The following is a 12,208-nucleotide window of genomic DNA, read 5'->3' as shown; positions in this document are numbered from 1 at the left end:
GGGTCTCTGGGACCTACACAGTGGAAGGAGAGGACTCAAACCCATGTGCTGTCCTGACTCCCACATGGACAGAGCATTGTGTGTGTTTCTTCCTCCATATGCATGCTGTGTCGCGTGTTTCTTTAACAAATTCTCTTAGCATTCTGAAGTAAAAACAGAGACATTTATTCTCAGGACAGGGTAGTTCAGTCATATATAAATCCAAACTTTGGATTTGGAACAAAAGCCCTAATAGCAAGTATCTCTCAGTGTGAAATAGGTTGGATTATGAGTAGGAAAGAGAAGCTGGCCAGACAAGGTGGGGAGTCAGAGAAGCCATGCTCAAACAGGGCGGCTGCTACCAAACCCTAATAACCATCATCCGATGGTAACAAGCATGTGGCCAGATCTCCCAAGTTTCTGGGACAAGCTAGAAAAATAGCATTTTATGTAAAATACCTCGAGTTTTAAGTTTAGGCAACTGGATTTAAACTTTATAGTATTACAGAGACTCAGAGCAGCCTGTGTGAGCTGCCGCCGCCTTTGGATTAGAGGAGTCGTAGTGCAGTACAGACCGGACAGCTGCTAACCCGTCCTCTCATGGGGTCCAACTTCCGCATGAACTAGCCATCACCTTCTTCCACTAAAGCACTCAGAGGACCAAGCCTCTGTAGAAACAGCTTGCCTGTCAAACCACGCTCTCAGCCAATAGCTCAGCTTGAGTAAACCAGGGCAGGGATAAAAGAACTCTTCATACATTAAGTACTGACCTAAGGATGGGGACAGCATTCGAGCGACTGTATCTCAAGATTACTAGTTCTCCAGGCCTCCGAAAGCGAAGACGCAGACGTGAGTGCAGATCTAAGAGCTCTTACGTACTGCCTGGCAATAATGATGTGATCTTCTGACAGAAATCCAAACAGGCTTGCTTAAAGAGCCACTGAACCAAGAAAATGAACCTTTACAGACACAATGAAGACAACTCCACAGGCAACACGAAGGGGCAAGCGGCACAACGCAAAGCTTCTGAGTGTGCGCTGCCTCATCACGTCAGAAGATACACGCCAAGGACCTGGAAGAGGAATGGCAGCAGGTGCCCCCTAACTGTGGCCTCCTTTGTACAGTAAAAAACACCGCAGCCAAGTTCTTTCTGCTACATGTTAACAGAGGCACCAGAATACAAGTTTCAAAGTATAAAGTACATCAAGTCACCTCCAGCAAAGGGATTCCCGTAAACCTCAAGAAGAAAGGTCTCCGCTGAGGGATCTTTGCATCGCCTGACAAGCCGTCTCTGGGTACCTGCATAGCTCCCGCCCTCACTCTCCTACATATGCTCTACTTCCCTCCAATGCTCAACTCCTAAGTGAAAGATCGCACTCCTTAATGAACCACTAAAGACAGCTGCCTCCTCATTTGGTTATCACATACATCTTTTATCCCTAATCATTTCAACCTGGACAATACAGCAAATAGAAAGTGGATGAAGGATTTTTTAAAGGGAAAAAATGTCAGGGATCCCAGAACTTTTCACATGTCAGTAAAAGTGTTGTCTCAAACTAGTGAGGTCCTTGGCCCTGGAGCTGCTGCCAAGGGCAGTTACGGGGACTCAAACTTGGTTCAAAAATGCTCAAGGCCTGTGAGCTGACCGGACAGGATGAGCAACACCACAGACCCCGCCCTTCCAGGAGCACCACCGTTCAACCTCAGCTCTACTCACAAACTCGTAGTCTCCATCCTGAGGTATTTTCCAATCTGAAGAATTCTTCAGAGAGCCAGATACATTCTTGCCAAAGCTGTTGATCTGATTTTCCTTTTCTTTTTGTTCAAAGTATTCAAGAAAAGACGGTTTTGCAGGCTGCATGGTCTCATCTCTCCCTGAAAACCAAGAAACACAGAAGGTGAAAAGAAATACAAATCCACGTGTGGTCAGGATGCCCACAAGGGCTACAGGCTCTAGGTCAATTCTTTCTGCTGGATAAAGACCCCTTTATAAAAGACTCTGCTGAAGCTAAAGAAAAATACACAAATTCTCACTCAAAATACTTCTTACGGAAATAGACAGACTGTGGCTTCCCCCTGTAATAATTTATATAAATGTTTTCCCCAGAGTCATTATTTCTAAACAGAAAGATTTGGGCACTTCAATGATTCTGAAAAGGCTTCAAGTAAAAATTATATTACTGTTGTCCTTTTTATTATTATTAGTTTCCTATAGGAAATAATTCCTGAGATATTTAGATTGAAAATATTTCAGAGGGCTGGAGAGATGGCTCAGTGGTTAAGAGCACTAACTGCTCTTCCAGAGGTCCTGAGTTCAAATCCCAGCAATCACACGGTGGCTCACAACCATCTGTAATGGGATCTGATGACCTCTTCTGGTGACTAGTGAAGACAGCTACAGTGTACTCACATATAATAAATAAATCTTTAAAAAAAAGGAAATATTGCATAAACAAAAACATTTGTATCTATCATTGTCTGTCCCTCTACGGCAGACAGACAATGACATGGGAAGCAACTGCTCCTTAACGAGCTCACATTCCAGTTGAGAGACGGAGACAAATATGCACCAGCAGTGTGTGTGTGTGTGTGTGTGTGTGTGTGTGTGTGTGTGTCACACGCACACGTTAAGGACAATCCTTCCACTTGTGAAATATTATGTAACATTCTTCTGCTGCTAAGGGTAAAACCAAAGCCTTGTGCATACCAAGCAAGTGTTTTCCCACTGAACTCTAGCCTTATATAACTTTTTTTTTACATAACTTTTATATATGTATAAAACTTTTATATAACACACACACACACACACACCCCTAGCCTTATATAACGTTTTCTATTTTTTTCATTTGTATTTATCTGTTTATTTACTTATTTGAAGCAGGCTCTCTCTTTGCAACCCTGGCCGGCTTAGAATTTACTGTGTAGCCTACGCTGGCCACAAACTCGGAGATCCCTCTGCTGCCTCTGCCTTTCAAGAGCTGGGATTAAAGACATGTACACCATGCTTGGCCCATAAATAATTTTTAAAATATTATTTACAAATGATTTATATATGGTATAATATCATGTGTGTAGCATGAGCTGAACTCTGTAAAATCATATACACAGGAGAAAAATAGACCAAAATGTTAAATGAACCTCTCAGACATTTGGGTTCTTTCTCCGTCACACAAGTCCAGCGATGCCAGGTCTGCCCACTCTAGGTACTATCACGGCCTTGTTCGGCTTCCCCCTTACAGGGGATTTCACACAGGCTTTGCTAAGATCTACCAATCACACTAGGAAGACATGGTGTACTACTGTGATGTGTGTTCTATAGAAAACACAAGGTGCTGCTTATGCTCGCTTTGTTAGTTTTTAAGCTTTGTTATGATTGTATACTGAAGTACTACAAAAACTACAATAAAAGAAGCTTGTAAAACTGTGTATGACACTGGATGTGCTGAGGAGACAGAAGCCATGTTCTCTGCTCAGTTCCTCCCTCTGGGAACTCAAGAGGGAGGACAGGCTATGAAACAGCTGCACACCGGACCTTCACCTAGTCCTACACGTGAACAAGGAGTGTCAGAAAACCAGTGCCAACCAGCCTCGAGATGCTGAAATGACACAGTCAGAACATGGTAACCATACAAAATGCCCGAAGTTCCCTGGGCAGCTGAGCAGACCAGAAAACCTAGCAAGTTCAAATTATCCGGTAGCTGTTTGGGAAAAGATCACACTGGATACGTATCTCACTCCAAAAACAAGTAACTTCCAAAGTAATAAACAGTAACTGCGAAGACAGAAACTATAAACTCTAGAGAGGATAATGCTCCTAGAGGCCAATTCTGGGGAAGGCTTTCCAATGGTGAGAGATCGGGGAGGGAGGGGTGAGAGAGGGGAGGGAGGGGTGAGAGAGGGGAGGGAGGGAGGGAGGGAGGGAGGGAGGGAGGGAGATAGGCCACTTCCCGTGTGTGAAGGAAGCAGCACAGACCCTAAAATGACTAAGTAGTGTACAACACATGTTATAAGCCAAACTAAAAGATAAATTATGAGAAGTGTTTGCAACAAATACCATAAGATGTTTTAAAAACTGCGTTTTAAAGACAACTGTAAGAAGAGTTTGTGAATTTGGGGAACAGTGAGATAAAGATTGGTAGAGGACACAAAACTACCCAACTGCTCCTTATAAAGGTAAAGAGAAAGGCTTTCGCTCCCTTACAGGAGAAACATAAATTAAAGCCACGCGAGGAGCCACCTCTTAAGGCTTCAGCTGGCAAAACCCCAAACCCCATAGTGCGCCCTGCAGATGGCTGGCTGTGGCTGGCTGGCTGAACCGGCCGTACAGTGTGCAGCAGCTGTCAACAGGACCGGCTGCGTATGAAACCATGGACCAGAAGCACACAGGAACTGTCTGTAGTGATGAGTCTCGACTACAGCTCTCAACAGGAACTCGTGTTTTTAAAAAAGATCCTGCCAAGCGTTTCTGACTCAAGGACACCAAAGCCATGACACCTCTACACCAATGAGCATCCCCAGTACAGATACGAGTTTGAGAAAAACAAAGAACAAAATAGAATCTCCTCTACTGAAAAAGGGCACCAGCAAATTCCGGGACTAAGAAAGAAAAATCATTACGTGAGCCTCCATTGTTTTAGGCGAGTACAGGCCGGTGCATCTCACGGCCGCATCAGAGAAGTTTCTTCCTGCAGTAGATGGCGATTAACACGGACTGGTCAGTAAGCACCTTCCAACAGAGCAGGGCTGATGCTCTGTGAGCTCACATAGGCTATCACAGCACACCCGAGCCCTCACAGCTTCAAACCACATAAAATACCAGCATGGCGAACCAGGGAGCTGGCACAAGGTCTCACTGAACGACAGAAGCCATTGCAACTGAGAGCTGCTAGGAAAGGGAGAAATCTGCTTTCTTCAGTGGAATGCACTGGTCCAACCAATCACACCAGGCAGCTTGCTGCTCATGCTCAGGAGAAGCTGGCCAACACAAAATGGAAACCATGGTTGGCTGGGGTGTGTGTGTGTGTGTGTGTGTGTGTGTGTGTGTGTGTGTGTGTGTGTACACATGTGCATGCATGCATATACACACATGTACCGAGGGCACATCACACCTGCATGTTTTTAGGAACTTTAAACCAATAAAGTGCCACACATGCTAAAGTGGACAGGTGTTCAATCAGACCTCAGACCTCTGCCCGACACAGAGGACTACAGGCAACTCAGGAATCCTAAGAATGGGAGAAATGGTCTCCTCAAGGAAGAGTACAACTGGTTACCCAGTATCAGCCCTGTGGCATACACACAAGTAGCATTACACAGGCTGAGCAGGTTGTATATTTAGGAACATGTATGTTTAATAACGATTCATGAGAGACCATGAAACTGAAGGAGAGCATGGAGGGTATACAGGAGGGCCTGGAGGGAGGAAAGGGAAAGGAGGAGGGTAGTAATATTATAATCTCAAAAGAGAGAGAGAGAGAGAGAGAGAATATTAAGTTGGGAAAGGGGAGAGAATATGATTAAAATATTGTATATAAAAATTTAAAAGAACAAAAGATTGACAAGAACTATAAAAAGTGCAGCTGGAGAGGGGCTTAGCTAGAGAGAACTCTTGGCTCCACAGCCCTGGTCCTGCAGTTGGCAGGCTCCTTGTGCGGCAGAGAACCAGGAGGTCCCTGCTAAAGCCACAGCTCCAGTGTTGCTCCAGTGTTGCTCCAGCAAAGAGCACAGCAGGGAGACCCTCCCCACCTTAGCTACCAGGCCACCTCCAACCTTCCTCCAAGCCCTCGCACCTCACCACAGCAGCATCAGCGCACCTGTGAGAACCCCGCATCCACACTGCTCCTTTGTCCCTCCAGACTCCCTGCTTGGTCTCAGTGGACCTAATTCTCCCACCAAGGACAAAACCAGACAGATGGGACTTTGCTCAGTAGCCCTTAGAAGCCACAACTCCATCAACATCTGGAGCTAATGTCTCGAGACCCCCAAAATAGATTCCTCCACTAAATGTTCCTAAGACTTCTTGTGGCTCTCAGTGTGTGGACATTAGTGTGGGAGTCTCTTAGAAGCAACCAACAGGAATACCAAACACCTCCGCGCCCTCCTCTTTGGGGAAACAGGATCTGGTGCCCTAATAACTAAAGAGATGCCACCCAGTGAGGTGTCTGTAGCACGATCCCTGCAATTTTATAAATGCTAACAGGACTTACGTGACTGCTCATACATGCTCAAACACTTACTAAATGGGCTATTTCTAAATTTTATGTATTTCTGTTAAGCCTCAAACCTCGTATATCTTGCAGTCTAAAAAATTACTAATGCATTGAAGATTACTTTAGCCAACTAAATATTCACTTTTTTTAAACTAATGGGCATTTAAGAGGAACCTTGGGGAGAACCACCACTGCCAAGTCGGAAACGCTATGGACACCCAAAGAACACATGAACTACACAGCGAGTTCCAGGCCAAACTGTGCTAGACAATGACATCTGTCTCAAAATAAATTAAGTATAATATAAACGAAGATATATAAATCAAATCTTTAAGTCAGGGATGAGATTAAAAAACAGTTTTGTAGCTTAGTTCTAAATCATTCCATTAAAAAAAAAATCACAAGAATGACAACCACTAAGAGATAACAAATCTCTGGCTATCACTGTTTAGATGAAAAGTAGTGTTTGCCCTCCTCACAATTCATTTATTTACTTGACAACAACAGCCCTCCCCAAGCCCTTCAAGATTTCTAATATTTTTGGAGGAATAAACAAACAAACAAACAAAACCATCCTCTGTCTCTTTCAACAACTAAGAACCACAAATAAGAAATTCTATCAATGCCTTTGTTTTCCTCTTGTGCTATCCATGCCAAGCACCTGGTTATCCCTGACATGAATCGGAATTTAAAGACACCCACCCCAAACTATGTTTTATGATTAGATAATTTTTTCCTCTAATCACATATTCAGACATAAACTGGGAATGAAAGGCAGACTGTTCTTGGAAATTCAATTATAGCTAAACAGTCAACGTTTACATACCTCAAATTACCAAAGAAGGAAGGATGACTTCAGTTTGGGCAGGAGGTCATCTGGGGTTGTGCTGTCTCTGGGAATCAAACCCAGCAAGTAAACTATATCCCTAGCCTCCAAAGTCAATTTCGGAACTAGCGCAGCAGACTAATTCCTAGCTTGGAGTTTTACACTATGCACATTTTACAATGATTTTCTTTTCAAATTGACAGAGATAGCCCCTACCCCAGAAGGTGCGATGATTTAAACTCCTGGTCCTGATTGCACGTAGCCAGACCAGACTTTCAACATCGTCTAATCATCATCAGTGCTGGTAAATCTCAGCGAGCTTCCTAATAGTAAACCACACGGAGGCGCTACCCAGCAGACATCTTAACTGAGGCCTTCCGATCAGCCTGCCCAGGGATCTGAGTCGTCCTGACCAGACCAAAAGAAGTACCCAAGTGCACACGGCTCTTTTCAAACCTACCGAATCATACTTTAAATGAAATGGCTGCTTTTTTAATTCAGCAAACTTTGGACTGCTTTGTTATGCAGCAAAAGCTAAATGATTTGTAACAATCTTCTTCTCCCCTTCCCTAAGTGTGCTCACTCACACAGGATCTTACATCCACAAAAAGCATTTATTTCCCTTAGAACCCAGGTGCAAATGCGACCAACACTGCTACTGAACACCTGGGTTGGATGCTCTTTTATCTGACTGTACAGGAGGTACGGAGACTGAGGGACCTGCCTGCCCAGTGCTGCACAATGGCCCTTCACTAACTCCTCTAGGAATCTTTGAAGGATATTATGGTTCCTGTTTTATGGATGAGCTGTTTGCCTAAGATGTTATAGCTATGACAACAAGGACCAATGTGAACAGGTTTTAAGCCTCGAGAGCTGGGCATCATCTGGTGAGTTCTCTAAAACCAAAATGAAGATTCTTGACGTGCTAGCATTGCCATTAAGTTGAGAGCAGAAAGGGTAAGCGAATGGAATTTCCCCAGGAACCTAATCTTTGAACCGTTCTTCCAGCCACCTTGAGCTGGAGGGTCAAGCACTAGCAGCAGCCTGAGAGTTGGGAAGTAAACTACTCCGAACTGATTAAAAACTAGGCTGCTCCGGCCTCTCCAGCTCCCAGGCTTCAGCTGGTCTGGGAACAGTTTGTTTCAACTTGAACTAGACTAATTCTTCAGCTTTTCACAGGAAATGAACACAGTCGGCTGAATGATAATCCAGGAAAGCTGAAGTCAGAGGGAGGATGGACTGGGCTAAGTACGAAAACAGCCACATGTTGCTTTGATTCTCTTTATCTGATGCAGGAAATAAATGTGCTCTACACTATGGCGACCTCCTCCTCTGTAAGCCCCACTCATCACCTGAATGGACACGCTGTCCAAACCTGCAGGCGAAGGAGGGAATGCTGAGCACCGTGCCTTGTCTCCATTTTTCTTTGAAAATGTTACATAAAAGCAGAAAGACCGGCTGGAGATCAGTGGTTAAGGGCACTGAGACTGCTTTTCTAGAGGTCCTGAGTTCAATTCCCAGCAACCACATGGTGGCTCACAACCATCTGTAATGGGATCTGATGCCCTCTTCTGGTGTCTGAAGACAGCTACAGTGTGCTCATATACATAAAATAAATTAAAAAAAAAAAAAAAGCAGAAAGGCAGAAAGACATGATCCAAATGTCCACCAACTGATGAACAGGTATTCCTAGACTGCATCCCAGCACTGGGGAGGAGGAGACAGGCAGATCCCTGGAGCTACCAGCCAGCCAGCCTCGCCACATCCACCAACTCAATAAACAAAGTGGAGTCCCAGTGTTAACCTCTGGCCCACCCCAATACCATACACACACATACTCACCATACACACATACTCACCATACACACATATACATATTCATGCACACATGTTCACGTACACCAACAAAAAATTATTTAAACACTGATACACCTTGGATAAACCTTGGAAGAATTATACAAAAGTGTCAGACCCAAAGAAAAGCATATTGTCTAAGTCCATTTACATTAAATATCCAGAACAGGAAATGCACAGAGGAGAGGAAGAGTAAGAAGTAACTGACAACGGGGTGAGAGTAGCATTGAAGCTATTAAATACTGGGATTTAATAGTTGCTAGGCTTGTAAGATGTTGTCAACATACTAAAATCTATGAACCTGTATGCTTTAAAACATTAGGCTTTATAAACTATATCCCAGTTTAAAGTAATAAAACTTTAAAAATTAAATACTGGTAGTATTCATGCACACACGAATACTAAAAGTCACTGTATACTCTAAACGAGTAAACACCATAGTGCATAAATTATATCAATAACTCCATGTTGAGATAAAGAGGCATGACCCCTTCCTCTACAATGTGCTCCTAACAGGTCCACTACATGTCAGGACAGACGGACTACACAGAAGCTTGACCAGAAACTGGAGCTCATATCGCCTTTGGCGTGCCCATCTATGAGATCTCAAACGGGATGGCTCTTCTGTCCCACACCTTCGCTTTCAAGCTATCACTAAGTGAACCACAACTGTCAGCCTAGCCCTTCCTTAATTCTCACCATAACTTGTTTTTTTTATCTAAGTAGTAATTAGTTCTGCTCAAAGTATCGAAGTGGGCACCAGCCTACAATTTCCTCTGGGCTCCATGGAAAAATATTTGCAAAAACAAAAACTCCAGTAATACCTCAATGTTTCCCTGTTTTAAAACAAGGAGCCATAATGTAAATGCATCATGGAGGGTTTGATTTGTTTCGAAATCTAACATTTATTGTCTGTGTGGTTTCTGGTTTGGTTTTGTTAAGAGCAGCTATGGGTTTCAGATGTACCTAGTCACTCACTTACATAAAGTCACTGTCCAAGTCTGTGTAACCACAAACGTTTGTCTGTTCTTGAAACCGCTAAGAACGGAGGGTTGTGAGATGTCCTGGGGCCCAGGAAAGCTCTCTCCCTGGTAACAGGACAACTGCATCTGTAGGATCTGACTTGCTTTCCAGACCGTGGCTCACAAGCCATCTTAGTGCTAATGAGCTGCATACGGATTCCAAGAAAACTACAGCTCAAAACGTCCAAGGGCCCCTAGCTAGGGCACTGGGGAGAGCCGTCTGGAAAGAGACAACAGTCTCCATCCCTTGGTACTGCATTAATCTCCTAGGACTGGGCCAACTTTCCTGACCAGAGTGTCTTCGTACACCCCCTTAACAACAGTATCAAGTTAAAACTCTATCTGGGCACTCAATCCTAGTCAATTAAAAGTTGACCAATGCTTGTATCTGCTTTAGCCAACTTCAATATTCAATACGCCCCGTCTCCCTTTCTGACTCTTTACCATCCTTCTCGAAAGCTCATTCGCTTTTTTCTGTAACTTCCCTGATGTGTCATCAAGCGCTTTGCTATCTTCCTATGCGGAGGGCCTCTCTAACAAATCACTACCAAAGGCCACGATCGGGGTGCGTCCTACTCATACAGAGGACTAGAAAGTGGAGTGCGAGCACACAGCACCGAACAGCAACAGCGAGACGCCATCCTGTTTTTAACCTGTAAGTTCCTGGTCAGCAGTCAGTGTTTCACTGAAGTCCCTCCCTGTGTGTTGCACAGTTGTGACATGGAGTACATCCCTAGAAAATATCTCAGAGATTGTACTGAGTGTTTTTAACAAATACTAAAATTGACATTTCTTACTGTAGACATGCCTACAGAAAATCAGCTTCTTTTTCTTATAGATCCATTTAAATTAGTATAGAGAATGCATCTCCACTCCTCTCCAAGCAAGAGCCAGCAGCTCAGAGGAGCTTTAAGGTCTGGAGTTGGAGCACAAATGGACGAAGCTGACCTCTCTGCCTGGTTCTCACACCCACAGCCAAAGCTTCACTGGACTCACGCCTCTCTTCTCCCTGCCGCTGCATCACTGACCTCTGGGAGACGCAAGACCTCGTGGCTACTCTTGCCTCTCCTGACTGACATGACCACACTGGAGGGCCTTATGTTCCAAAAACTGCAGGCCCTGGGCCCATCCCAGTCACCCGTAGGCCCTGGGCCCGTCCCAGTCACCCATAGGCCCTGGGCCCGTGCCCCGGGTCGCACGGACGGCTGGTGCCTTCACATCCCAGCCTGCCGTCTGGCTGGGCTCTCTGAGTGAATATTCAGGCACCAGGCTCTCTGCTTTTTGGCTCATCCTAAAGAACTGAAGAATGTTTCTGGTTTCTAAAGATGAAAGCCAGCCCAGCATGTGGAGACAATAGACTGCACAACCATGGAGTCAGCCTCTGCTCCGGAAGGGTGACCTTGAGCTATTTGTGAAAGTGTGAGGAAAGTTTAAGCCCCAAGCGTGCTTTCCCATTGGGAAGCTCACCCGGGAGGGAACGTCTCTGAAAATGCAGTCCACCACGGAGATTACCTTTCAGGGATGGAAAGAACGGCAGTCAGTAATAAATGCCACAGTGTTAAGATAAGAGTTTGAAGCCTTGTAAAAGAAGGTTCAAAGGGATCTGAAGTCTGGCCGTCTTTAAATCTGCCATCTTGTATATTGAGCTGTTTAACTGGTTCTTAAAATAGCTATCATCTTATTGCTAGGGAATTTAACTCTCTCTCTCTCTCTCTCTCTCTCTCTCTCTCTCTCTCTCTGTGTGTGTGTGTGTGTATGTGTGTGTGTGTGTGTGTGTGTGTGTGTCCCTCTCTCTCTGAATGAATAAATGCTTATTAAAACACTTTCATTCTGATCATTCGGACACTCAGTATTTCATGTGTAGCACCTTACATTAGTCTGAGAAGACAAAACATAAAACTGAAGGTTAAAGGGGAGGAGTGACCTCCCTAAGGAGACTCTGCCTATAAGACCCAGAAATACACTCCCAGCCAAAGATGGTTCCAAAAATCTTTCCAGTATTTTCTTTCTACTCTTGCCTCCCTTCAGCAAGACAACTGCAACAAAATTAAATGTTGTAGCTTTTCACTCTAGAGCAGGAAACAGCCCTAGCACTATCCAGAACCTTCCTATGGTGTCAATGCAGAGTGGCAGGTACACGGGAGCACTGAGTGCTCTCCGGTGAGGTTTGAAGCTGGACGACAAGGCTGCCGCTGTAAAGAGGAGTACCACAGCATGCAGTTCACACCCTCACTACCACGCGCTATGCCCCAGGTTAGAGACTGACCGAGTCAGCACGGGGACTGTGTTCTAACACCATCCTCCAGACAGCTGCAGGG

The 12,208-nt window shown here is 44.6% G+C and overlaps 1 protein-coding gene across 4 annotated transcripts in view; it reads right to left on the bottom strand.

Moving 5' to 3' along the window:
* Positions 1-12,208, bottom strand: part of Stk4 (serine/threonine kinase 4) — a 79,221-nt gene that overhangs the window by 31,828 nt on the left and 35,185 nt on the right. For all 4 annotated transcript variants that reach the window (XM_087652382.1, XM_087652383.1, NM_001107800.1 and 1 more), the window contains one exon: positions 1,697-1,854. In XM_087652382.1, coding sequence (XP_087508508.1) covers positions 1,697-1,854 — 158 coding nt within the window. The remainder of the gene's footprint in view (positions 1-1,696; positions 1,855-12,208) is intronic.

The sequence above is a fragment of the Rattus norvegicus genome, chromosome 3 (assembly GCF_021556685.1).
Source record: "Rattus norvegicus strain SHRSP/BbbUtx chromosome 3, alternate assembly SHRSP_T2T, whole genome shotgun sequence".
In the NCBI taxonomy this organism is placed as follows: domain Eukaryota; kingdom Metazoa; phylum Chordata; class Mammalia; order Rodentia; family Muridae; genus Rattus; species Rattus norvegicus.
The sequence above is the reverse complement of the archived record's forward strand: the minus strand, read 5'-3'. Positions and strand labels throughout refer to the sequence as shown.